The sequence below is a fragment of the Actinia tenebrosa genome, unplaced genomic scaffold (assembly GCF_029948245.1).
Source record: "Actinia tenebrosa isolate PJP-AT-01 unplaced genomic scaffold, QUT_ActTen_1.0 PGA_scaffold10__47_contigs__length_13832649, whole genome shotgun sequence".
NCBI classification, from domain to species: Eukaryota; Metazoa; Cnidaria; class Anthozoa; order Actiniaria; family Actiniidae; genus Actinia; species Actinia tenebrosa.
Genome location: NW_028292570.1, coordinates 4,114,821 through 4,142,781, shown reverse-complemented (window position 1 = coordinate 4,142,781; position 27,961 = coordinate 4,114,821). Strand labels below are relative to the sequence as shown.

General features: G+C 42.2%; 1 protein-coding gene across 1 annotated transcript; it reads left to right on the top strand.

Annotated features, from left to right (window-relative positions):
• Positions 1-4,592: 4,592 nt before the first annotated feature.
• On the top strand, positions 4,593-27,363 carry LOC148912805 (ubiquitin thioesterase OTU1-like). The gene is made up of 8 exons (XM_089026559.1): positions 4,593-4,633; positions 5,052-5,178; positions 6,101-6,278; positions 6,477-6,518; positions 7,163-7,317; positions 25,894-25,980; positions 26,058-26,227; positions 26,437-27,363. Exons 1-8 carry the CDS (start codon positions 4,622-4,624, stop codon positions 26,563-26,565), a joined length of 900 nt encoding a protein of 299 aa, XP_088882685.1. The 5' UTR covers positions 4,593-4,621; the 3' UTR covers positions 26,566-27,363.
• The last annotated feature ends 598 nt before the right edge of the window (positions 27,364-27,961 follow it).

Sequence of the window (27,961 nt, the reverse complement as noted above, 5' to 3'; positions counted from 1 at the left end):
TATCTTGTGATTGGCGCAAAGAAGAATAGAACATTCCTAGAATATTTCTAGGTGCCCACAGTTTTGATGACGATGATGATGGTGAGGATGATGGTGATGATGGTGATGGTGATAATGGGGATGGTGGTGATGATGGTGATGGTGATGGTGATGTCGATAGTATAATGATGATGGTGATGATGATGATGATGATGATTGGAATGCAGCTCAATCTGGGGGACAAAACAATAGGTTTCAATTCTCAGGAGATGGGTTTTCTTTTGTTTTGTCCCCCAGATTGAGCTGCTTTGATGTCATAAGCAAGGGGTCTATTTTCACCAATTGGTGCCCAGCATCCCTTCCTGAAATAAAAAAAAATGGACAAAATATGAAAATAGATTTGGTCTTTTGTCAAAGTCAACCAAAATGGCAGCCATTGAATCCCCAAGAATTTCTAACCCTTCTCCCTTTTACGACTATGTTCATAACTATGTGCTGGCAACAGTTCACGATTCGCATTGCAAATCTGGCATTTTGCTGGATTAAACCCTTTTCCTTTTTAAATAATAATACCTTATATCTACTTTCTAATAATTATAAATTACCCTCTGTATCCAGGTGTAGAGGAAGTTGATTATTCTCTTTATCCAAAGAAAGATCACCAACTTAAGTGGCTCAGAACGTATTTAACAAGGTCTGCCGAGTTGAAAGGTACAATTACTTATTGATTCTTTTTAAGGTTCCTATGTAACCACAGATACATTATAATGGGATTAACAGTGGATTCAACAGACTGGCTCTTCTTCCACTGGTTTCCAATTAGAATTTAGAAGTTGATTTTTGTGGAGGGTGGAAAGCCGGAGAACTCGGAAAACCCTCGAAGCACAGGAGAGAACCAACAAACAGCTCAACTCACATACAACACTGAGCTCGTCGGGACTCGAACTTGGGTCCCAATACTTTTAGTATTGAATCTACCAGGGGTGTAGCAAGGTCCCAGGAATCAGGGGAGCACCCCTCACACCCCTTGCTACACCACTGGATTACACAAGAAGTGAATATTCATGATGGTGAAATCATCTTTACGTTATGAAGGTTTATAGTTTCAATATGAATGGTGATATGCACTTTATAGTAATTCAGCCAATAAAGAAATTATTATGACTTTTTGCATAATAATTATTTGTTTATTCATAGGAGAGTCAAATCCAAAAATAACAGATAAAGAGGTTGAGAAATTGTATGTCCAAGCCAACCAGTTTGCATTGGTAAGACTTTATAGCATTTTCCATGGATGGTGTCACAATCGCGCATCATTGGATTGAAATGTGAGCAAGTGAAGCCCATCCTAACATGCTACAACAATGTTTCGTAGTCTTGTTGTTTCCAGTTCATGGAAGAACTATCATTTTTCAACTGTTGTTATTCCTCTTTCCCTTGTAATCAAAGCCTTTGTTTGCAATGTTTGTATGCATTTCGATCCCACAAGGCTTTATAATGGAATGTCATGAAAAAGCCTTGATTGACGTCCACCAAAACTGCATCATTGCAAACTGTTCGTAATGTACTTGAAAAGCTCTGTAAAAGAGAGTTGCTAATTTTTAAATTATTACTAATCATCAATTGTTTCTTGATGTCTAGGCTGCTCACTTTTTCTGGGGAATTTGGGCATTGTTGCAAGCTCATTTCTCTGAAATTGATTTTGACTTTCTAGGGTAAGATGGCTGTTTTTCTTCATATAAGTTTATTTGTATTTATTTGTATTTATTAGCTTATTTCCCATGAGGGCAGGGAGACCACAACAGCTTTTTGCCAATATTACAGTGGGTCCTGTAGAGTTTAGCATATGGGCACCGAAGATGGTCGTCACCAGCGTCTTCAGTGGTTCTTTTAGGGTTATATAGTGAAGACAGTCTGGGCCTACGGTTTTAAGTCTTTGTCCCAGAAGACTTGAAGGTCTAACCATTTGCAGATATAATTACAAAGGCAGCACCTTCTCCTCAGTTATTTTTAGACCCTGAGTGTTGGTCTGGCCGAGGTTTGAACCACGACCTCCCGCACAACAGACCGACGCTCTTATCAACTGAGCTAACTGGGTGGCAGTCAAGTTGGAAATAATATGACAAATTCGTAGTTGTTAAAGTGAGGACAGCAGGGTGACCTTGCAATGATAGGGACCTTTTTTCATGCCTTAGACAATTATTCATGTGATATTGTTGCTTTAATGCAAAGGCACAATTACCTATCAAGATGGCAGAGGGCTGTGAAGGGGACTGTTGTATTGTAATCAGCTAGCAAACTCTACTATTATTTTCATATCAAAAGCATAGCTATGCACCTTTTTTATTAGTTATTATTCAACTAAATATGTTTTTGTCTGTTGCAGGTATGGAATAATTCGATTCAATGAATATTTTAAAAGGAAGGATGAATTTCTTGTTTTAGGAGCTAATTAAAAAAATGACATTTAATGAAGAAATAGAAAATGCGCGCGCATGCTGTGTGCAGTAAAGCACGCGGACGCGTAGCGGAGTGCTTCTCGACACTTCTTGAGTGCTCTGCCAATCCCCAAGTGCTTTATATCTCCACACAGCATAGCAAGCAAGTTTTTTATTTCTTTTATAAAATGCAAAGAGCGCATGTGTGCTGTGTTTTCTCATATAGCACACGCTCCCAACCAATCAGAATGGGAGATTAATAACAGTCATTTTATAATATATCCTATAATCATTCATAACTATATTCATAATGCAAAATTGCAATCAGAATGGGAGATTAATAACAGTCATTTTATAATATATCCTATAATCATTCATGACTATATTCATAATGCAAAATTGCAACAAAATAACTCGATTCTGATTGGACAAGAGAAGTAAAGTTAAACCCCAATTTGTACTCTGTATTCTATAAAAAATTTGGGAAGAGATCCCATCTAATATTAACAAATGAAGCTCCCTTTTTATTTCAATTTTGTTTTTTAAATTTTTAAAATTTTCAAGAATAAATTGCCCTATTTGACTATGACGTCACATCAAAACAACCTATTTTTAAATGCAAAGGATCATGGTCGTTGGAGGGGGGTGAGGGGGTGGGGGTGGTGGCGGTGGCCAGAAAAATAAGATCTCAATAAGCCTGAAGCGAGATGACGTTTTACCCCCGTCTCTAGACCATAATCCTTTTCACACTGCTTTTGTTCTTTAATTATGACTATTGTTCCTGTATTCTCTAAGGAATCAAAAATTTTAATATGAAAGAATTTTAAAAACTATTATGGTATAGAGTCGGGGGTAAAACATCATCTCGCTTCAGGCTTATTAACAATAATGTTAGTGACCCACCCTTTAGTCCATGCATGATTAAAAGTGGCCCACCCTTAAATGGTTGCACAAAATTGATGACCCACCCTAAAAAAAACGTTTAGCTGGAACCTTGAATTAAGCAGACAGGGAAGTAGTTTTGTCACTCCTTTGATCCACTGGAGACCAATAAAAGAGCGCACACACAGAAGCTAACACACTAAATACATTTGACGCCTTTGAGTCTACAAAGTTTGTTGACAGTATAATTTAGTCATTGGTATAGTACAAGCTATAGTCTTTTAAAAGAGGTTTAATACTGCCAACTTATCAAAACAACTGTTTAAAAAGTACCTTATCAATCAGTTGGCATCATGTCGCCTAGTCAAAGGTTGTAACTCTTCCTCCAACTCTCTTATTTAGAGGTGGTACTGGATTAACATTCCTTTCAACGGTTTTGTTGTCATCAAACTTTTTGCTTTTTATTAATTTAAGGCAATTTCATATCAGCATTACATAGCATGGCTCATCTCGTGACTGACCCCTTTGTCCATGCTTAAAAACGATGACCCACCACCTTTTCTACCGGCCCATCCCCACCTGGGGGGGGGGGGGGGGGGGGGGAGGGGTAGGTGAAAATCTAAAATGCCAGAATAATTCTTAACACCCCCCTTAAAGTCATGCAAAAAAATAAGATCCCCCCTACGCAAGGATTGTAGCTTCTTCCAAAAATTGTGCATCCCCCCTTTTTCTGATAAAAATTGGCCCAGCTCCCCCTATTTCCTACCAAAATTTTCCCGATCCCCCCTCAATTTCACCTGCCCCCCCCCTCTGCAAGACATTATGAACGCAGCCTTATCATGCACAGCTTGCTCCCCAATAGTTGCTGCAATGCAGACTACTTAGCAATAATATCTGTTCTCAAGCCTAAATGCTATTGACTCGTTTGATCTGCCATGAGGGCAAGAGGACTAATTGTTTTACTCACATCCAACTGTAGATGCAAACAGGTTTTGAATTAAAGTTTTGACTAAATATGTGTATGAGAATATATATGAAATATATATGTGGACTGCGGTTGTAATGTATCAAATTGAGTTGATCCTCGCAGTATACCAAGCAACTTATGCGTGCAAAAGAAAGACTCGAAAAAAAAAAATTTTTTTTTAACTAAAGCCGAAAGTTTTTGCTACTAGTAGTACTACTGACTTATAGCTTAGTAGTAGCTCATCCAATCAGAACGCAGCATGTCGATGATAGACCACTAGAGAAAAATAAATGGTTGGGGTTCCTTTGGTCTTTATTGACAGTCGACTGCCAGCGGTTATCCACCTCAAAACAACATGGCGGACATGGTGAGTCATTTTGACTTTCACTTTTATTTTTGATATTTTGCTGTTTTTAAGCTAATAAGATAGAATATAAGCTGATAAATCTGTAAAAATATAAATGATAAGGCTATATTCCAGTAACATGCTGCACAGAATGTGCATTTTTGTCATGGTTTTCAACATTATTATTTTATGCTTTTTTTGTTCGTTGAAACTTGTAAAATAATTTTTCAAATAAATAATTTCAAACCTCGACTTCTCCACTCATTAAGTGCACCAAAAATATTCCTCATGTGAATTTTATATTCTTGCTAATTTGTGTGGGTATGATTTAGTTTGAAATTAATTTTAATTACAACTGCGTTAATTTTTTATTTTTTACAAATGATCATTCGTAAGTTTAATGTTGTTTGTATTTTATGGTTGTCTTCGGTTATCGTAGGTTTTGAGGTGTCAATATAAGGGTGGCAAGAGGAGTGTTGTACAGGGCCTGAAGGCTGATTCAACACTTGAAATGTTACAAGAAAAGATTTGGTTACTGACTGATGTACCCCCACATGCACAGAAGAGTAAGTTAATGTCATCATCTTCATCATTATCACTATCATCATCATTATGACCACTACTATTCTTGGTTTCCAATCAATCCCAAGAGAGCACAATAACAAAAGGGATGTCTGCCATGTTGGAAGATATAACAAAAGAATTCATTGCAAAATCTTTTATCAAATTCTTCCAACATGGCGGCTATGACGTCTATTGCAAACGAAGAATTGGTATCACCATTCTCGCCACCACCACCACCACCACCATCATCATCACTTTTTTTTATGTGCATGATATTTGACTATCATTAATTATTATATTTCTCTTTTCTTATACTCTTCTATACTTGGTCTGTATTTTTTGATATAATCTCTATATTCAGGGTGTTGTTGTTGACGCAAAAGTTTATACTCTTTCAACAACCCCACACACTTTATTATATTATACTTTCCAAACTATTATTATATTCTTTTATTTACTTCTATTATGATTATGTAATTTGTTCAAATATTACCTCTCCAATTGTAAAATGTGAGTGAATTTATTATTAAACCTATTAAGTGTGACCAGTGTAAAAAATATTATTCACATACTTTGCATATGTGCATGGGCTTTTGTACATTAAACTGACACATTTCAATGCAAAGCTGGCTGGTTTTACCAAGTAAGGTGTGTAGAGGGTTGTTTGAAAATACCCTGCGAGCAGAGTCTCCTTTTACCTCTACAGGTGAGAGAAGGAAATAACATTCTACACGATTTCTGCAGAGTCTCCTTTCCTTCTCTCATCCGTAGAGGTTTAAGGAGACTCTGCTCGCAGGGTAGAAAGCAAAAAAGCCTGTGCATAAAAGTATGCAAAAATATTAAATGTGGTCATACTTTTGTGCATCTCCCTGTAAAAGCATTTTGATTGATTTGTAAATATATAATTTCATATTTTTTTATCAGTATTGACAGGATTTCCTCCCAAGGAACTGTGTTGCACTATCAAAGCATCAAGTCTCTCATCTCTCGGCTTAAGGTCTGGTGACACTTTGATAATTGAGAAAGACAAGACAGCTCCTATAATCATCAACAATGATCTTGTAGGAAGATTAGGATACCAAAATATCCCACTCAGTAGAAAGTAAGTACTTGAAAGTATAATACAAGACTTTTTTCTGTCTTCTTTATTAGGCCTCTTGCTCAGCCTTACAGAGGTGGGGGAAAGGGGGGGGGGGGGGGGGTAGTGGGTAGAGGGGGAGGGGAAGGAAGGGAGTGACCTGCTTAAAGTGCACATGCAGTTTCTCTCATTCTGTTTTTTGTTTGTTTTGTTTTAATCAAGAATAGTACCAGCAGATAATTCCTGCCTTTTTGCAAGTGTAAGGTACTGTATACTAGTTGGGTTTAACTTACTGTTTAATTGGCTGTGACATCTTATTAAGGCTTCATTCAATATACGAAATTGAGCTGCTTCGCACAAACAATATCTAAAATGCATCATTATTTTACACATGGTTTTAATCAAGATTATTCTAGATTTGTTGTCTCATAATGGCCAGTTAAAACAAATACACTCAAATACCTTACCTGACGTCACAGTCATTCGCACATTATTGGCAACTTGTATAATCCTTCATAGCTAAAAAATGCATCATTGAAATAAAGAAATATTTTAACTGTTCAACTATTTACCTCATGTATAATCAATACTGAATGTATTGTAGAATTAACTGAGGAGAAAATTCTGCATTTGTAATTACATCTGCAAATGGTTAGCCCCTCTCTGTTGGCTCAGATGACTGAGACCCATTTAAACCAGCTATATATGCTGAACTGGGCATCTCTGCTTAAATATTGTCCATAAATAAATAAATAAATAAAATGGTGGTCCCATCCCTTTGAAAGAAAAATTAATTTTAAATAATTAATTGATTAATGTCAAATAATATCCTCTATATGTTATATGCTATATGTTAAAGCTTATTTATATATAGTAATAGTAATACATGTATGTTTTTATTTTATAAGTTATGTAATGACAGGCAACATGTCCCTAGCACCAGACTTGCGGCAGTTGATAGCCAAGTGTGTGTCAAGTGATCCAGTTACTTATAACGATGTGTTTCTTGGACAGTCTAATGATGGTTACTGTAGATGGATCCAGAATGCTGATAACTGGGGAGGTATGAATTAGGTAGGATATCAATGTTGACAGTTATGATGGTGATGATAATGATTCTGATGATATTACATGGTGGTGAGGAAGATACATGGTGATGATGTTATATACTGATCATAATGATGATACATGGTAGTAGTATAGGGGATGGGGGTTCCAGCGCAACGACCACCGGAGGATTACCCGTCTAAAGTGAATTCCTCGATTCGTACCGCGATTACCCGCATCCCGTGTTTATGTAGTTAAATATGTTAGTCTATATATGGAGTGCGAAGATTGTAAGAGAACTTTTAAGAAAGAAGTGGACTTGAAGAAGCATTTGAAGATGAAGACGAAATGTATGAGCAGCTATAATTGTGGATGTGGTAAGAAGTTTGAGACTAAGGTTAAATTGTTTTGGCATTGTCAGGATTGTGAGTATGACTACGACGATCTGAAAAGGGTCTGGAATTAGGTATAAGATATTTCCTATTATATAGATGGAATCCCAAAGCAATTTCGAAACGGTGTTAATACCCGGTAACGGTGAGATTGACGTTAGACAGTTTTGGCGTCAGTCAGAAAGGAAGGTCAAGAGAACGCTTCGAAAAGGCATAGAAGAATTAGGAGCCCTGAAAGCTAGTATAATGGTAGAAGTAAGTTTGTCAAAAGATGAGGTAACGACGACAGCAATGCTGCGATCAAAGTCGTTAGTGATATTAGAGTCCACGAATTTGGATAGGTCACTCAGCGAAGCCTTAGAAGCAATAATGGAGTCGCTGTCTAACTACACGAAAGAAGGATCAGGTTGGACAGTGGAGGAGGTAGAAGGTATGGAGGTTAGCATGGCAAGGTACGTGCCAATACGAGGAGGAAGTTACGTGCCCCTACCAACGTGGGTAGAAAGGAAGAAAGCCATAGTCAACGTAAAAAATGATGACAACAGATGCTTTATGTGGGCAATGCGATCCGCACTGTATCCAGTAGATAAGGATCCATGTAGACCAAGCAAGTACCCAACAGATGATTTGGAGTGGGATGGCGTAGAGTTCCCAATGCAGTTGATAGACATACCGATATTCGAGCAGGAAAATGACCTAGCCATTAACGTTTACGGAGTCAGAGACCAAACGATAGTGCCACTAGTGCTGTCAAAGAGTAAAGGAGAACGAATACACCTCTTCTACCACGGCGGACATTATTCGTGGGTCAAACATGTTAGCAGACTATTTTACAGACACACCAAACACAAAGGCAAGAAATACTTCTGCGACTGTTGTTTGTTATCCTTTACCAGCGTTAAAGCTCTAGAGGAACACGACGAAATATGTCGCGGAGTCGAAGAAGTGGCGCAACGGATCCAGATGCCCACAGATAAGAACCTATCCTACTCAGACCATCAAAAGCAGATGCAGGTGCCTTACGTGATATATGCAGACTTTGAAGCGTTGATAACTAAGGAAGAGCAGAAAAGTGGTGCCACGAATAAGGTGGGATTACACGAGATCTGCTCCTTTGGTTACATAGTAGTCAGATCAGATGGTAAGGCCGACCCTCCTGTAATTTACCGAGGTAAGAACGCAGCTAATGAGTTTCTAGAAGCATTGCGAGAAGAGGAGGAAGAGATAAGAGAACAATTAAGACGCCCAAAGAAGATGGTATTTACCAAAGAGAACCAGGAGGCTTTTACCAAGGCAAAGAAATGCCACATTTGCCAACATACGCTTCTCCAGTTTGGAAGACGGGCCAAAAAAGCGTGGGACGAAGATGGAAAGTGTCTAGGAGAAGCTCATTTCAAATGTGGCAGGTATGCAAGGAAGGGGGAAAAGCCCAACAAGCCTTCCACCCACTGCATTCATTGTCATAAAGCATTCGTTGAGGATTTCTATGTGGATAAGGTTAGAGATCACTGCCACATCACGGGTAAATACAGAGGAGCGGCTCATTGGAAATGCAATATAAACTTCAAAGTAGACCCAGAAATGGAAATACCCGTATTCTTTCACAATTTAAGGGGTTACGACAGTCACTTACTTTTACAAGGAACAGACGGCTCCGAAGTAAAGTGCATACCCAACAACAAAGAAAGGTACATGTCCGTAACTGTGGGCAAGCTGAAGTTCTTAGTCTCGCAGCAGTTCATGGCGGACTCCTTAGCAAACTTGGTTAAATACAACACGGAGTTCCCCATTTCCAGTCAATACGGCGCGGAAAGGAAAGGAGTCTACCCATACGAATACATGGATTCCTGGGAGCGATTCGAAGAACCCCTACCGCCCAAAGAGAGATTCTACAGCACCCTAAACGAGTCTGGTATAAAAGACGAAGAGTACCAGCATGCGTTAGATGTGTGGGAAAAGTACTCCTGTGAGAATATGGGGGACTACCACGACATCTACCTAAGATCGGACGTTGTACTACTAGCGGACGTCTTCCAAAGCTTCAGAAAGATGGCTATGGAATACTACGGGTTGGATCCAGCGAACTTTTACACAGCACCCGGACTCTCCTGGAGTGCGCTTCTAAAGAAGACAAACGCGCAACTGGATCTCCTAACGGAATACGACATGTACCGCTTTATGGAAGACGGTATCCGCGGCGGTGTTTGCGGACCCAGCAGACGATACGCAAAAGCGAACAATCCCACGGTGGAGTACAACCCGGAGAAACCAACCACATACATCTTCTACTTAGACGCAAACAACCTCTACGGTTGGGCAATGTCGCAGTACTTACCTGTACGCGACTTCGAATGGGACAACATAAAGCCCATAGAGTTTTACCTAAACGTAGGTAAAGAAGACGACAAAGGTTACGTGCTGGAGGTTGATTTGGAATACCCAGAGCACTTGCACGACGCGCACGATGAGTTCCCATTAGCACCAGAAGCAATAGAAATACAATTTAAGCAGCTGAGTCCGCTGCAGAGGGAAATGTGCCCTGGCTACAAACCGTACAGGAAGCTAACGATGAACCTGATGGACAAGCGAAAGTACGTGGTGCATTACCGCAACCTGCAGTTCTATGTGCGCCACGGCTTACGCGTGAAGAAGATCCACCGCGTTTTGAAGTTCACGCAGGAACCATGGATGCGCTCCTACATTGACTTTAACACACAAAAGCGTACGCAGGCAAAGAATGACTTCGAAAAGAACCTGTTTAAACTAATGAACAATAGCGTATTTGGTAAGACAATGGAGAACATCCGCAAGCGCGTAAGCATAAAGATAGCCAGCACCAGAGAGGAAGCAGAAGCATACGTGTCACAGCCTGGATTCGTTAGATACGTAGAAATGTTAAACTTCTACGTGATTCACATGAAGAAAGCGAATCTATTCCTGAATAAACCCGTATACACGGGGTTTACAGTGTTAGACCTATCAAAGCTGCTCATGTATGAGTTTTACTACGACAAGCTAAAACCGAAATACGGTGATAAGTGCCGCCTCTTATACACCGACACCGATTCCTTGATACTAGAGGTGCAGACGGAAGACATTTACGAAGACTGTGTTCCCGACATCGATGAATACGACACCAGCGATTACCCACGCGACCACTTTCTTTACTCCCCTAAAAACAAGAAAGTAATCGGGAAAATGAAGGATGAGATGAAAGGAAAACCCATCGTGGAATACGTGGGCCTGAAACCCAAGATGTACAGCGTGCTAAAGCTGGACGGTGTAGAAAAGAAAGCTAAAGGCGTAAAAAAATACGTGGTTAAGAAGGACATAACCCACGATTCCTACTTAAAGGTCCTGCGTACGCGTAAGGAACAGCGACATAAAATGAACAGCCTGCGCAGCTACGGACATCAAATACACAACGTTACACAGGAGAAGGTGTCACTGTCTGCATTTGACGGTAAGAGGTGGATGTGTGATGATGGTATCCATACGATAGCATTCGGACATCACACGATAAGCAGTTCTTCTTTGACGAACCCACGCGTGGGACCATCATGAAGATAATACAAGATGGGCTGACCCTTCTTAGCTATCGCACTTCGGATCTGGTAAGTTTCCAAAGACCAATTAGGATCCGTAGCTCTTTTGGATCCTCCTTCTAATTCACCCGGCTCATAGAGATATCGAACCGTGACATCGCCTAATCTTTTTTCCTGGGGGAAGACCGCCCTCGAACTTCTGACGAAGGACTTGTGTTCCACGTGTTTCTTTTTTATGGCATCCCTGGGTCTTATTCCCGTAGCCCTGGCCGCCTCGTTGTTCAAAGCCGCGACGACCTGGGGAAGCCTCTGAGTCCATTCCCTGTTGCGTTTGGAGGGATCTTCCAGCTCTTTCCAATACTGGTACCCAAAGAGACGCTCAGCCAGGGTTTTATTGAATCTTTCGACGATGCTCTGACCCCTGTGGTACTCAGCTTCTGCTCTCCTAATCTTAGTGCTGTGGTCTTTCAGGGTCTTAGTAACCACGCCCATGAACTCCGTCCCCGCATCCACTTGCAGCAGCTTGGGCCATTTCAAGACGCGCTTATAAATCCTACCTAGGGCTTCTGCGACTTCCCCAGAATCCTTGCTGGTTATGGGTTCAGCGTCTTTGTATCTGCTTGCGATATCAACTACGGTCAAAGCGTACCTATAGGTCTTTTTTCTCACCTTATCGTGCGGTAAGAAAAGCAAATCCGCCTGATGAACTTCATTGGGGGTATTTACGGTAAAGCTGGGCCTGGGAATGTACTTGGGCACGGGAAGATAAACCTGCCAGAGGGTTTGTTTTCTTAGCCAGTTCTTAGCCGTTTCTTCTGATACCCTGGCCGCGGTCGCGAGTTTCTTGATGGCCGACGCTCCTTTCCAATAGCCTTCGGGCCCATAGTAAATCCTTTTAAGTTTGTCCTCTACGCGGCCCATTATATGAATTCCAAAACAAGATTGATCTTGCGTCCGTTGAAATCCACCGTCTTTCCGTCCACTTTAATGGTGATGTTTATGCTTTCTACCAAATTAGACAAATCATAGCTCAAAGAAATGGGAGTGTATTCTACCAGGTCAAATGGATTACCTCTGGGCAGAAACTTGGACATGAGAGAAGACTTTTCTCCATTGTTGTAACTATGGACTAAATCGCAATAGACTTCGTAAGAGGATGCGACTTTCCATTTCACGGGTATGGCTGTGTCGGTAATTGTCTTGCCCGAGGCACATAATAAAGATCCCAATGGGTCAGACTTTCCAAAAGTTACTGAATAGTTTGGCATATTATGTTTGAGGGTCATTTCGTGTGGTAATCCCGTGGTGAGCGTATAACCGTGTTTTGCTAATTCCTTAGCAAGGGTGATTGGTGTGTAATGCCCATCGGGCAGCAATACGCCTTGATAATTGCCGCCGCCTTTATGCTCAGTGATCAAGGCATTGACTAAATTATACCAAGAATTGTACAAAGAACAACTAACCAGCCTAACCTTATGGGCTTTGATGGGGGGATTCAGATAAGTGGTAAAGTCATTCTTGTCGCTTTCCAAAAAGACGATCATTATATTAGATACGCCATAGCTACGCCTACGGCCAGCACTGCGACTCCTACAAAGACCAATTCATTGTCTTTTTGTTTCTTAGAAAGCTGATAGTAATTCTTAAACTGAGGCCTTTTCAACCCCGTCGATGCCGCGGGGTGCTCTTGCGCATAGAGCTTAAAGGCGTAGTCTGTATTTTCGAAGTTCTTGTCTGCCTGCATCTTGTCTTGGTAGTTCTTATCCAACCAATCCCTGTAAGCTTGTCTTTTTTCATTCCAAGCCGCCACGTCTCGCTGATATTTCTCCAGCGCTAAGTCGTGTCTCTTCCTTTCGGCGGCTAAATCTCCGCTGCGATCACCTCTGACTAATCTATCCAAATATTGACCACCATAATTAGCTCCAGTGAATGCTAAAGCTGCAATGACTCCACCTACGACCACGCTAGCCATTATATATTAGAAAATCACAGGGATTTTCACGAGTTACGTCGTAGGTAGGTACTTTTCCTTCCGTAGGTAATCCTTTACCATGATAGCCCCGCCTACGGCAGCGGTCATCTTAGCAAAATTAGCGAAGCTCTTGCTTGGGTCTTCAGTAAAGTCTTCTTTGAGCACTTTCTTACCTACCCAACCAATACCCGCAACGATGGAAGTAATAATAGCTGCTTCTTCAACAGTTTTCAATAACGCGGTTGACATTATATTACAAAGCGAGAAGGTTATTACTCCATTTCAGGGATCTTACTTTTTCTAACAGCTGGTTCCACAGGTGCGTGATATGTTGGCGGTTCTACCTTTTTCGTTGCCCGCCATTGTAAGTAAAGGCTGCCTGCAGCTACGATGACTCCCAACGCGCCAATGACGTACCCAGGATTGATAAAGGATTCCTCTTCTCTTTCCTCCACCTTTTCTCCTTTTTTGGCTTTGTTCTTTTTATTCATCTCCGCGAGCTTCTTTCCGGCAGCGACTCTGCCTGGAGATTTAGCCTTGGTAATCTTGGTATCTTCTACGGGAGCCTTTTCTGGTTGTTCTTCGGTGCCACTCATCTTATATTAAGGGACTTGAAGGACTTGACAAGTAACTTGGTTACGACTTGAGAACGACTTAATAATGACCTGACTAAGTACTTACGAATGACTTGACTAAGTACTTACGGTGACTTGACTAAGTACTTACGAATGACCTGACTAAGTACTTACGAATGACTTAACTAGGTACTTGAGGCGACTTGATCAGGTACCTCAGCAAGTGCCGCCTGGAAGACCTTTTCGACTTCTCTATCCTTCTTGAAGTCCTTCCAAGAGGCACCAAAGGTGCCCGCAAGTTCCTTCAAGTCGACGTGCTGAGCTACGTGCAAAGCCGCAGAGGCGACTGCCATTAACTTACCGCACTTCAAAGACAACCACCCGCAGGTTATCTTAAGTTCTTGGGCGATGACATAGTCCTCGCTTATGTCCTTCCGCAGTTGCTCCACGTCGTCTATGGGCAGCGCAAGTCCAAGTAATTTAGTCGCAAGTCGGATAGCGGAGTCTGCTACGGCGTCCGTGGTCTTACTTGCAAGGGCAGCCTCGTACCTCTTATGGAACTTCTTGACTTCCTCTTCCGACAGCTTATTAACCTGCTCATGGGTAAGTTCCTTGCCTATCATTTCTTTACACTTCCCCGAAGACACAAGGATGTTGAGTTGTTCCTTGAGGTTACTTTCATCTAACTGCGTGGGGACTTCATCTAAGAGCTGCTCAATGTCCATATATGTTAATGGAATACGGAAACCTCAAAGAGAAGATCATCTTGGAATGTTGGTGCGTTTTTAGGTGCCGCATGTATTCGTGTAACTGTTCCTTGGATATCTCACCGCCGTAGTCGCTTAAGATGGTTTCCAGGTCAGACTTACTTGGAGTATAAAATACTACGAGAGAGCCTATGTTTTCCCTGAAGGGCTTAGAGACGCTGGTAAGCTGCTGCGAGAGCAACCAAACGCTGATATTGTCGTGTCTACCGCTGAAGGCGAGCTTAACGAGCTCGGAGGTGCGCTTTTTTACGTCGTCCCCATAGGCAATGTCGTCCAATATGAGTAAAGTCTGTGTATCTTTAGGGAATTGCTTGTGCCAGAACTTCAAATGGCTGGATAACTCGTTAGGGTCTAAGATATCTACGAAGAAGTCGTCGTCTTTCACTCCTATGCCCGTCCAGGTGCGGTTATTCACGTAGGTGGGGCAAAGCAGCACTATGTAGTCAAAGCGGTATCTAAAGGGTCCTAATAGCTGCTCTACCACGAACTGGGTCTTTCCGCAGCCGGTGGGTCCTACTATCAGAGCGTTACAAGGCATGTGATCTGGGTTCATTTATATTTAAAATATATGGAGCCAGTGGAAGCAGTGCAAAGAATTGTCGCCGACGCAAAAGATAAAAGAGACACCATAGAAATGCAAAGGGAGGAGATAGACAGGTTAAAAGAGCGCGTGCAGGAGTTGTACGATGAAATGTGCGGTCTGAAGCGTGCAGAACGGTTTGGCGCGCTGGTGACGATGGCGACGTGGGCTAAGGAGTCCGTTAAGGACTTCATGCGATATCCCCCGTAGAATGTTAACAATAAGGTTAAATCTTTGTTAAGGATGCCTGGAAACTATTTAAAAAGTGTCTTAGAATGTTGACAATAAGGTTAAATCTTTGTTAAGGATGCCTGGAAACTATTTAAAAAGTGTCTTAGAATGTTGACAATAAGGTTAAATCTTTGTTAAGTCGCCCATAAGCTATTCCAAAAAATGCCTCAGAATGTTGACAATAAGGTTAAATCTTTGTTAAGGATGCCTGGAAACTATTTCAAAGAGTGTCTCAGAATGTTGACGTTTAGGTTAAATCTTTGTTAAGGATGTTAAATGGAGGCTAAGATATTGTTAAGTATATATGGACTGCTTGTTGTGTAAGAAGGTGTTCAGCACCAAACAAAGACTTCAATACCACGTTCGTCGCGGCGTTTGTACAAAGAAACCCCTTAGCCGCGCTTGTAAGGATTGCGGTAAGGAATTCAGCACCGTTCAAAAGATGCAACAACATCAGGATAAACGCATTTGTGGGCTTTGTAAGGACTGTAATAAGGAATTCCACAACCCCTTCGAAATGCAGCAGCATCTGAAAAGGGGCGTCTGTAATCGAACCAGACAGTGTAGTTTCTGTAATAAGATACTTAGTAGTCGCCAACGTTTACAGACGCACCGGAGAACGCATGAAGTGAATTATAGGTTTCTCTCCCGCGCTTACGACTTGGAAGGCGTGGATTGCTACCAATGTGCGGATTTGATGTGTCGCTGCCCGCATAAAGAGGATTACTTAAGGAATCGCATAGATTACCATAAGAAGATAGTCCGTACTTTCCCCTCTTTTGAACGCGCCGAAGGCGTTCCGTGGACTAAAAGGGAGTATTGGAGGCAGGAGTGCGATCGTTGTGGTTGTGTTAGAGAAGAGGAACATATCTTCAACTGTCTTAACAAAGATTTAACCTAAACGTCAACATTCTGAGACACTTTTGAAATAGTTTCCGGGGTGTCTTAACAAAGATTTAACCTAAACGTCAACATTCTGAGACACTTTTGAAATAGTTTCCGGGGTGTCTTAACAAAGATTTAACCTTATTGTCAACATTCTGAGACACTTTTGAAATAGTTTCCGGGGTGTCTTAACAAAGATTTAACCTAAACGTCAACATTCTGAGACACTCTTTGAAATATATGATACGCAATAGCATTTCTTGGGCCTTTAATAGTTAAAGCAGGGTTTGCGCAAAGAGTCTCAAATCCTAATCTTATTTTTCTTGTTGTTTGTTAACAAAACAACAAGAATAATAGGAACCCCTTTTAAGGAAGGTTGTAGGATATATGCTAGCCTACGCAGCTGCCTTTCTGGGAGGCATTCTAATTACCCTTTCAATATATGGACTGTATTACTTGCGAACTACCTGCCGACTACATTACCCCTCGTAAGCCACCGATACCCAAACCGCGTAAAAAATACACCTGCCTTCATTGCGACAGGGTATTCTCCGAAGGATCCTTTGTGGGGCATTGGTGCTCCGCGGATCCTAAAGCGCAGCGGACTTTAGCAGACGCGCTTAACTACAAAGAGGAGATGGAGTGACTCTTCTTTCAATGTCAAACTTCCATCGGCCATTTACCTTACCATAGCTGCGTAAGTGGGTGAATTCCTCGCCCTGAATTACGTACCGCACGCAATCCGGCGCCCAAAGGGAATATTCCTTGCCTTCTAAGTCTTTGAGGACTAACCGTAAACGGTCGATGTCTTCGAAGACGACGTAATTTTTTATTTCGTACGCTTTACCGCAAATCAGGTCACGCCAGTGTATTTGGTTGACGATCATTATATCTATGAAATATTCTTAAATGCGTTGCCCTTGTCTCCGTAGTCTTGAAGCGTTTGCAGCACCACCGACAGGGAATACGGATGCCTTCCGCGTAGTTGCTAAGGGCACGACAGATGACGTCATAATCGTTGCTAACCATGGTCAGGTAACCATTCGCGTCATACTGCGAAATTATCTTGCGTTGGTCTGCGGAGAGTATGCCATTTCCTTTCGGCGTCTTTAATTCGATGCAAAGCCCTTCATACCTTAAATGCGCGTTCAGTATTAAGAGGTCGGGTTGACCCCTTTGATAATCCTTCTGCCAGCATTTTATGCGTTTGCTGTCAGAATCCTGCAATTCCCCTAAGCCGGGCGCTATGAGCATCTGTGGGTAGAAGCGGCGTATGTAGTCCACGACTTTCTTATGCAGGTCAAACTCATTTTCCATTTTGAAGACTAACTTGTTAGGACTATCGAACCGCCTTTCTATTTCATACTTACCTGTCTTTCTCAATGCGGGAAGAACGTCCTCGAGGACCCAATCCTGGAATGTCTCTGCCGTTGGCATCTTAGAGCTAAATATTAGTTGATACAACCCAGATTCGGTTACGTACAGGGAATTAGGCTGTGAATACGAGGGGAGGCGATTCACCTCCACTCTAAGTTCGCTAAGCTTTACCTTATACTTTTCACGAACATGCACCTTAATTGCATCTTTTGGGCGTTCGTAACCCAACGCCAGCGCCACTTCCTTTGCTTTGAAGTATAGTTTATCGCCTTGCACTATGCATTGCAGTTTGGTTTCGTTGTTTTCGAATACGCGAAGCATTATATACCAACGATATTTTTTTATCAAAAGGATGAGCGAGTGGATCAATAGGCAACGCTCTTTAGCTGATTCATTTCTACGCTCAGTTGCGCGTCAGACACGACGAAGACGTAGCAGTTTATTTTGTCGCCGTCGCCGGCATCGGTGTTCTTGGTGCGCTTGATCTCCAATGTTATGCCATCCTGCGTATTTACTAGACGTAAACCCTGGCCATGTAGGTCTTCGTCGTTAATGGTGCGCATGTCAATCCACAGCGCATACTTATCCTTAAAGAATTCCTCGGGGCTAATTTGGTCGCCAAACTTACGCTTTGCCTCTCTGTACACGTCTGCGGGCTTTATTCCCTGGGAGTAAACCTTGTTTGGAACGCCGTTAACGCTTACCCCCACGTTAGTAATGTTGGGATTGTGAAAGGCTTCGGAGTTGCGCTTGCCGGCCTCGTAGGGTTTGGCAAACACCAGCATTAGCCCCGTAAGACTTCTTCGGGGGAGGTTAATGCTTTGGTTGATAACCTCATCCGTCTTATCCAAGAAGCTAAACGTCTTATACATTACTACGTGGTCGTATAAGAATGCCTTCCCGGAGCTGTATTCCATGCCAGCGCTACGGGCCAGCTCTTCGCTGTACACCGTTTCGTACTGTAGCTCTAAGTTGGTAATAGAGTATGGGGTTGTTGTGGTAAGTGCAGTGCTTAGCCCACCAATGATGTTATTAGCATCTGCTAAAGTTACTTCAAACTGTAGCTCGGATAACTGTCTTGGGTAATACACACCGTGATTCGTAATCACTTCAAAGTCTAATGGTATGACATACTTGCTACCATAGGCGGTCTTTATTCGCTTTGCGTCTGCCACTGCGGTTTCTCCGCTGCCGTCAGTAGGTTGCGTTTTCGTAGGTGTGCGAACCTTACGTAGAATGACACTGCCAATTCCTTGTTCTATCCTTTGCGCGCGGTCAAAGGCTGTCAACCATAAGTCTTTGTACGTGGTATACAGATCGTACCTATTTAAGTCCAGCAAGGATTCCCCGGCGAACTTTACGCGCATCTTAGAAACGATGTTGCGACCCACGTTGTTAACGATAATCCTTTCATCTGTGGGGCTTGACTGCACCGCTAAGTCGAACCTTAAAGCCAAGGTGCCGGGTACTAAGACTAGGTTATCTGTTAGGCGGGGTACGCCTACGTACAAGGTTTCCCCTGGCTTTGCGCTGCTGGGGGTAAAGGTGACCCGATGAAAGGTGCGTTCTGCCTTCAGCCCGCCAACCTGCTTAGGTAATACGTTGGGATTTAACTTTGAGCTCATCATATATAATGGAAGTAGAAGGAACGGATTTTGACCCCCTTACCGAAGAAGGCCAAGTCGACATTAACGATGAAGAATACGAGTCTTTACTTCCTGATGACAACGTTGACGGGCGGGGCCTTTTTGACAAGCTAAGACGCAAATATGGCAGCAGGGCCCGCGAGGCCTGGCGTTCCTTAGAGGATAAGTGGCAATCAAGGAACCCAGGGCGACCTATTCCAGAATATTTGGAATTGCAAAACTTGGATTCCACGGACCTAAGAACTGAAATGCTAAGGGGGCTTTTAGACGACGTAAGGGAGAAATTTCCAAATGTGGACTTGACCCGCCTTAATTTCCAAACCGGAGATAAGGGGCAAATTCAAATCCAGTATCAAGGAAGGGATAAGTGGTATAATCTCTACCAAAGGAGAGACTCCGACAGGCTCACCAGTAATCTCCCAAAAGAAATCAAAAACGCATTAGGAAGACCTAATTTGGTGGAAAGACTAAGAGAAAACGATGAAAACACCAGCGAAGCCTTTGAAAAGTTCAAGACCCTAATGCAGCGGCAACAAAAAGGCATCGAAGCGATAAGGGAAGTCGAAGGACTAAAGGAAACAATGGAGGAAAGGGAGGCAGAATACATGCGACAAAACCGACTACCCCTCGATGCTCAAAAGAGAGAACTTAACGATAAAAACCAAAGAATAATAGAAATGAGAGAACAAACAGACAAAGCCCTACGCGATAGGGACCAAGCCCAAAAGGCCTTCGAACTTGCCCTGCAAGACCTAGACATAAGCAAGGAAGAAGCTAAGAACTTACGTACCACCATAGCTGGCTCTTTAGAGGAACGGCGGCAGTTGGTTGCCGAAATTAACACTAAGGAAGAGCAAATCAGGCAAAGAGATCAGGCCATTGAGGACCTGGAGGGGCAAATAGAGCGGCAGCAGGAAATAATCAATGACCAGGCTCGTCCCGAAGAGGAAAGGGAAGCAGCTCAAAAGGAAGTAGAAACCCTTCAGGAAAGAGTCGCGGAATTACAAGCGCAAAAGGACAACCTGGAAAGGGAGTTGGGCCTTACCACCAAGGAAAAGGTAAAAAGAGCCCTTTTGAAGTATGGCGTTCCGCTGGCATTCGCGGTCGCTATTTCAAGCGTAGTAGGAGTTATCCTATCCGCGCTTAAGGCTACAGGCGCGGGCGTAAAGAAATTAGGCAATGGGCTGACGGACTTGGGAAAAAAGATGGCAGCCGGTCTTCCTGGGCTGCTGGGTTCGGTTGTTTCCTTGGCACTTAGGGCCGGCGGCGAACTGTTGAAGTTTGTGGGGAATAACATTTGGATATTAGTCGTAGCTATTGGAGTGGTACTCCTGAAGAAGATGAGGGGTTGATCTTATCCTTGTATGTTACTGGTGGCTTATCGTCGTCGGGCGCCCGAGGCATCCTCGACTGGGGATAAGTAAAGATAGTATTCGCACCGCCTTGATAATGCGGAACTAGCGGTATGGCGGTCATGGTGCTAATGGTCTTATGATTCCAAGCTGCGTCAGTCGGGGGGTTTGCCTTTACTGTGGCGGCATTTATCCGAAGGTAGGCAACGCGGTTGGGGAGAACTTGTAACTTCGCATATTGGCAATTGACTATCATGTGAAAACTTACTGGTGTTAAGTCTTCTACAGTCGGTGGTGGGGGTTCCGACGAGAAATGAACTGGGTTCCTATTATTATCTTTTTTTCTGTAGGGTAGTAATGGATGGTCATTCTCATCGACAATCCTAAACCCGGCTTTACATGAATACGCCGTTGAAATACTAATAGTACGCATGATTAATCCCAGGCCCCCAACCTTCACCCACAGCCCGGTGTCATACCAATGCTGTTCTAAGTAGTCCTTCTCCTCCAGGTAATGGAGAAACCAATCTTCCTTCGCGTGTGGGTTCATATATTTAAAGACTAATCACGGTAAGAGTGCTAATGGTAGCGTGATTGTAGGCTGTATCCCTTTGATTTTCTATGCTATTTACCGTAACCTTTCCCGTATCGTCTACTCTTATCTGCAGCTTTACCTTCCCATGGCAATCGGCCACCATGTGGAAAGTCCAAACAGATAGATTTTCTGCGCTGGTCGTGGTGGGCTCTACGGAGAAATGCGCAGGCTCCCTGTTGTTTGTCTTATTTCTCATAGGCTGCAGTACGCCATTCTCATCCAGGAACCTAAATCCCACGTTGGCATGACTACTCGTGCCAATGCAAATACTACAAAGGATTAACTTCTTTCCCGAGTAGTTCAGATCCACGGACATCCCCGTGACATCAACCCAAGCCGCCTGGTTGTATTTTTTCTCGCCTGTGTAAGTCGTATAAACACAATCTACTCCAGCTACGTAGGGGTTGTTCATCGCCATATATAATAACTCAGACCGATGCTTGCAGCTGCTAAGCCGGCTTTTAGTAAGTTATGGTCATATTCCTCAGGTAGCGTAGGCATAACCTTCTTTCGTTTCTTAACTGCGGGTAGCTTCGTTTCGTGTACCTTTTTTGGCTTCTCCACGAAGTGAGGAATGTTCCTAAGAGTGTCAGAGTTCACGTTATTCGCCCCAAACTTCATATCCTTAGTAGCTCGCTGCAGTTTGTTGTTGTATCCTACTACAGAACCAGTATTTATAGATAAATTACTAGGCATTAACCAACAACCCGGGGCTACTGCATAGTCCAACCTCGCCTTAGAATTTTGTATAGCTAGTTGGTAACGCTGTACGCCCTTGCTAATGTCGCCCTCCAAGATTGAACTTTCAAATAAGATCAAGGCTTCGGCTCGCGTCTCTTCTGCGGCGCCGGTATTTCCAATTATGCTAGATCGGGTGTTTACCTGAGCCCCAAGGATAGAATACACGTAAGCTTCTATGCTGCGGTTCAAACGGGCAAGGCCGGCTTTGGTTAGTCCTTTACCTTCTGGGGGTATGAAATTAAAGTATTGCTTCGTTTGCTCGTCGTTGGTAATCTTGATAATCAGCGGGTTTGCCCCACCATACTTACCACCCTCGTCTTTGAACAGAGGTCCGTCTCTGACTTCCTTAGTGGTTTTGGCATTTGGTTCAAAGAAGGTGCTACTGTCGTGAGTTTCTTTGTGATATCCCGTGTTCCATCGTAGATTCAACGCATGAACTTCCTTATCACTTAGCTCGTGCCCACCAATCCCCCAATAAGCCCAAATATGTCCCAAACCATTGTTAGCGCCCGTAGTGCATCGGAAATCCTTCCCTACAACACCAAACTCCTTACAAAGTCTATCATAAGCCGGCACGCTGTATTTGTTATCTCTTGGATAAAACGCGGCATCTCCCGGCAGCGCAATAACACCCATTTCATAAAGTATCCTTCGGACGGTAAAGTGAAAGTGAAACATAAATATCGAATTCTTCATCAACTTCGCACTTACACCGCAGCCGCTGGTGGCACACCAAACCGCAAAGTTTAGTTGCTGCGGCCAATAACGCATGTTAGGACCGCTTAACCATTCATGAGATTCCTTAGCGGTGGTATGAACAATGGGCACGTTTTTGAAGATATCTCGCACCTTTAACGAAAAGGAATGGTTGTTAGAGATCCGCATGTTCAGCGTTAGGTCCAAGCTTGGGTGTTTATCAAATGAAACTGCGGGTATCGGATAAGTACTGGTACCCAGCAATAATTCCTTTGACCAACCGGGTTCAACATGCGTTGGCGCTGGCGTTGGCTTATGCATTGGCGAATGCTTCAGTTGATCGTCTATTTGATTAACCAGCGTAGGCTTCAAATCCTCGTTGCTGTACATCCTGGAGCCGTTGAAGTAAATCCCATCAGGCCTCCTTTCGAACTTACTAGGGTCTGCATGCGGAAACACCTTCCTAAATGCTCTCCAATTCCAGTAATCTCGATTATCGTGATGTGGCTGCTCCTGTATGTTATTCCCAAAAGCGTCGTACATTAGTATATATAATGGATGTTATACCATCAGCACCTAAGTTGTACCCAGATGTTCCCAATTATCACACTACACCTAACGAACTAAACGCCGAAAACTTTCGTCTGAATAAAGCGAACTTAATCCTGGCTTACTTGGAAGGGCAAACAAAACACTACGAAAAAGTTAGGAAGAAATACGTCAGAGCCCGGAGTACGCTACATAAGATTGCGATAACTTCAGGATCCATATCCGTAGTGTTAACGGGCTCCGGCGTTGCTACTTCGCTTACTGGACCGGGAATAATTGTTGGAGTTCCTTTGGCCGGCGTTGGGGCAGCTTGTGGTATCATTTCAGCCGTTGCTACGGGCATTATGAAACAGTTGTCAAGCAAAATATCCAAGCATGACACGACAATAGCTATGTCAAGGGCTAAAGTAAATACAATTACCGATCTTGTCTCAAAGGCTTTGCGTGACAGAAAGATAGACGACGTAGAATTCTCGCTTATTCTGGCCGAAGAAGACAAATACGAGAAACTAAAGACGGACATAAGGAATAAAAAAACAGTCGTAAAAGATCTTTCCGAGGAATCTCGCAAAAAGATCTACCAAGAAGCGAAAGAAGAGCTTCAAAGAAAGCTTGCTCAGTAAATATCGTGACAGGGTTCTATTTACATATCGAACGCCGGCTGTCTGGTTCATATGCAAATTAAATATAATAATTTTCACATACATAAGCGTCCAGATGTGTCTGGCGTTCGCTCGTGATCGTGGACTTTGGAGCTGGGGAGGCCTAAAGTCCCGAGTTCGAGCCTCGCTGTAGACGCATTTGGACCGGTTGCTGTGAGTGAAAAAAAAGCCTCCCCCACTCACAGCAACCGTGGGGGGAGGGGTGGAAAGTGCGATTCAACCCCGCGATGGGGGGTTTCGCAATTGGAAAAGTCAGGGGGTGTCTCGGGACGCTGTCCGGAGTTCACCCTCTGGTGGGTCGTAAGAAAGATATATGTGTATGTACTAGAGGGCCTCTGGCGCGGGATGAAATAAGCCCCGTAAGCCCAAAATGCAAAAAACCCCACTGGGGATAGCTTGGTGTTCTGCGCGATGCATTCCCCAGTGGGGTTTCTGGCAAAATAAACGCCAGTTTTGCATTTTTATTTTCTCGGAATCCATCCTAACAGGGGGTGGTTGGGGTCTATTTTGTAAAATATTTCGTAAATTACGTCAGGATAATAAGGAATATCCTTATCCAGCCGACAAAACATCCACTCGGCTCTGCTCATATCAGAAACCTCAGGAATAGACTTACCGGTAATTTCAGACAAAAGATAGGGAATAGCTTTGTAATATTTCCCTAGCTTTAATTTTTTCAACGCTTTCGGTAGGCTTTGTGGGGTTGGCTCTTCTAAATGGTCTATGATTTTCTTCTTTACTTCGTCGCTTAAATATATCGGATGTAAACCTTGGATATGACTCATCCAGTCCCTAAAGTATTTTATTCTTTTGTATGGGGTCTTCTTACGACCTCCATTGGCGTAATATTGCTCTCTGGTAGCATTTGGTACGGCATTACGAATATTCTTACCACATTCGTAACACTGTGCTGACGTGTCGTCTTCTATTTGCATTTTCTTACCACAACACCAGAAACCCTTGGGCTTGGGTATGTTAACTTTGGGTCTTAGACAAATTATACAGAAGTCATAAACAAACTCTTTACATTCGTGCATATATAAGACAAATATTCCTAACATTCGCGCAACATATAACAGAACACGGGTAATTCCCGCGGGGGACGCTAGTGCATAAACACGGGTAATTCCCGGGCGATTCCGAATGGTGATCGCGAGTCCCCCTTACTGCTGCTCATGGTACTGGTGATAAGGATGGTGATGATGGTGATACATGGTACTAGTGATAAGGATGGTGATGATGATGATACATTGTACTGATGATGAGGATGGTGATGATGATGATACATGGTACTGGTGATAAGGATGGTGATGATGATGATACATGGTACTGGTGATAAGGATGGTGATGATGATGATACATGGTACTGGTGATAAGGATGGTGATGATGATGATACATGGTACTGGTGATAACGATGGTGATGATGATGATACATGGTACTAGTGATAAGGATGGTGATGATGATGATACATTGTACTGGTGATAAAGATGGTGATGATGATGATACATGGTACCGATGATGAGGATGGTGATGATGATGATACATGGTACTGGTGATGAGGATGGTGATGATGATAATACATGGTACTAGTGGTAAGGATGGTGTTCATGATGATACATGGTACTGGTGATGAGGATGGTGATGATGATGTTACATGGTACTGGTGATAAGGATGGTGATGATGATGATACATGGTACTCGTGATAAGGATGCATGGTGATGATGATGATACATGGTACTGGTGATAAGGATGGTGATGATGATGATACATAGTACTAATGATGAGGATGGTGATGATGATGATACATGGTACTAGTGATGAGGATGGTTATGATGATGATACATGGTACTAGTGATGAGGATGGTTATGATGATGATACATGGTACTGGTGATAAGGATGGTGATGATGATGATAAATGGCACTGGTGATGAGGATGGTTATGATGATATTATTTATATGATCATATTAAAGATGTTACATAAATGATGATGAAGATGATGATGGTTATTTTTCCTTTTCACAGGTGCAATAGAATTATCAATATTAAGTAAACATTATGGTATAGAAATAGCTGTAGTAGACACAGAGAGCGAAAGAATCGATCGTTTTGGTAAGTGATTTTCAAATCTATTTTGAGGTCCTTTTTGTTACCAGTAATGCCTGATTTGTTGTTCCTTTTACTTAAAGGTGAAAATGAAAAATACTCCAACCGAGTGTTCCTCATATATGATGGAATCCACTACGACCCCCTTGGGATACAGGAAGACTCGTCTGACCTCCCCCTGCAAACAGTGTTCCCAATTACAGATGAAAAAAGATTGGTGGAGGCTTTGAGTCTGGCTGCAGATGCAAAAAAGGTATCTCGAATATTTTTTTTTCTTTTTTAAGCGAATGACCAAAGACAGAATGCAATATCTTCATTCCTTTCTGTCTTTCATTCATTCATTCTTTCATTTATTCATTCTCTCCATCCATCCACCCATTCTTCCTTCCTTCCTTCCTTCCTTTCTTCCTTCCTTCCTTTCTTCCTTCCTTCCTTCTAATAAACATTCTTTAATCTTCACAGAAGCGACATTTCACCAACGTTTCTAAATTCACGTTACGCTGCTTGGCGTGCAACACACGATTGTCAGGTCAGGCACAAGCACAGCAACATGCTATAGCCACTGGACATACGAACTTTGGCGAGGTTTAGAAATGTTCCACATATTTAAGGCTTTCTGCCAGTAATGAAAGACGTACGGCTTCCGAAATTTCAAGAATTTTCACGCCGTGTTTAAAACGCTGTGGCCATTTTGGACTTTTCTGTGCGTTTTTTGACTTTTCAATAGCTTCCATCTTAGGCCACACGACAAGAAATACTCACATGAGGCCTGCATTAAACCCATTTGAGTGACAACATTTGTGTATTTTGTTTTGTTGCTCTTAAATGGTTTTCTATCATTGGTTAAGTAAGCCATTTGAGTGTCATATTCCCTTGTGCTTGACTCTTAAGTGTCTTTCAACACAATGTAATAAAAAATAGAAAATATTCAAACAATGTTGGTTACAATCTCATTTCAGTGTTGCATCACGAACTAAAATATCTTGTAGTCAAGACTTTTAATATAAGATATAAACTATTTGTGAACTGCGTATTCATCATGGAGTATGGTTTTTCATTCGATTTATTATCGTACTCGATTTGTCGCCTACGACAACTGACATTTAGATTCACTTTTATACGCGATGGCTTACGCGATATTATAACAATATTATTAAAGATAAATATATTTCATATTTTCATGTTATTCGTCTCAACCGGCCTTGCCGACCATTTGTTTACACCGATTGCCAAGCAACCAAAATTGCCGACAAAGTCAATTAAACCAGTCGCTTGGACTATTCATAGTTTTTACTCCACTTCTCCGCCATTAAATTCATCTTGACAAGGTTAACATCCCTAAGAGCACTTAACTTCCACATTTTTTCAGTGTTGTCAAGAAAGCATATTATCGCGAAAGAAATTAAAAAAAAAAAAAAAAAAAAAAAAAAAAAAGAGTGAAGATGAAAAATTCTGTTCCGGTTTTTTTTTAGAACCAGGTGCAGAGTTTTTGTAATTCTAGTGTAATTTTCACTAATAATTTACATATTTTTTTGTTGCTGCTTACCAACTTTCACATGATTGATAAGCAAACATACTCTTTACATTTATATCATGATACATATCTTTGTGTGCAGCCCTTTTTTTATCATAATATCAATATATTTTGTCAACGAAAACAAAAAATAATAATATCAAGAGTTTTGTAAGGAAAAAAATGAAATGTTCATAGCAGCACGGCCCGGTTGTACGAAGGGTGGATAGCGCTATCCAGCCGAGATAAATCCTTATCCAGTGGATAAGTCCATGCTGTTATCCAATAAGTTTAGCCACTGGATAAGATTAATATCCGTCGGATAGCGCTATCCGCCCGCTTCGTACAAACGGGCCCTGCAAGCTGATTTGAGGTAAATTTATAACAATTTGAGCGACAAAATGAAGCGACGATTTCATTAAGCAACGTCCGTTTCTAACTCAAATTAGTTGAACTTAATTTTACCATAATTCT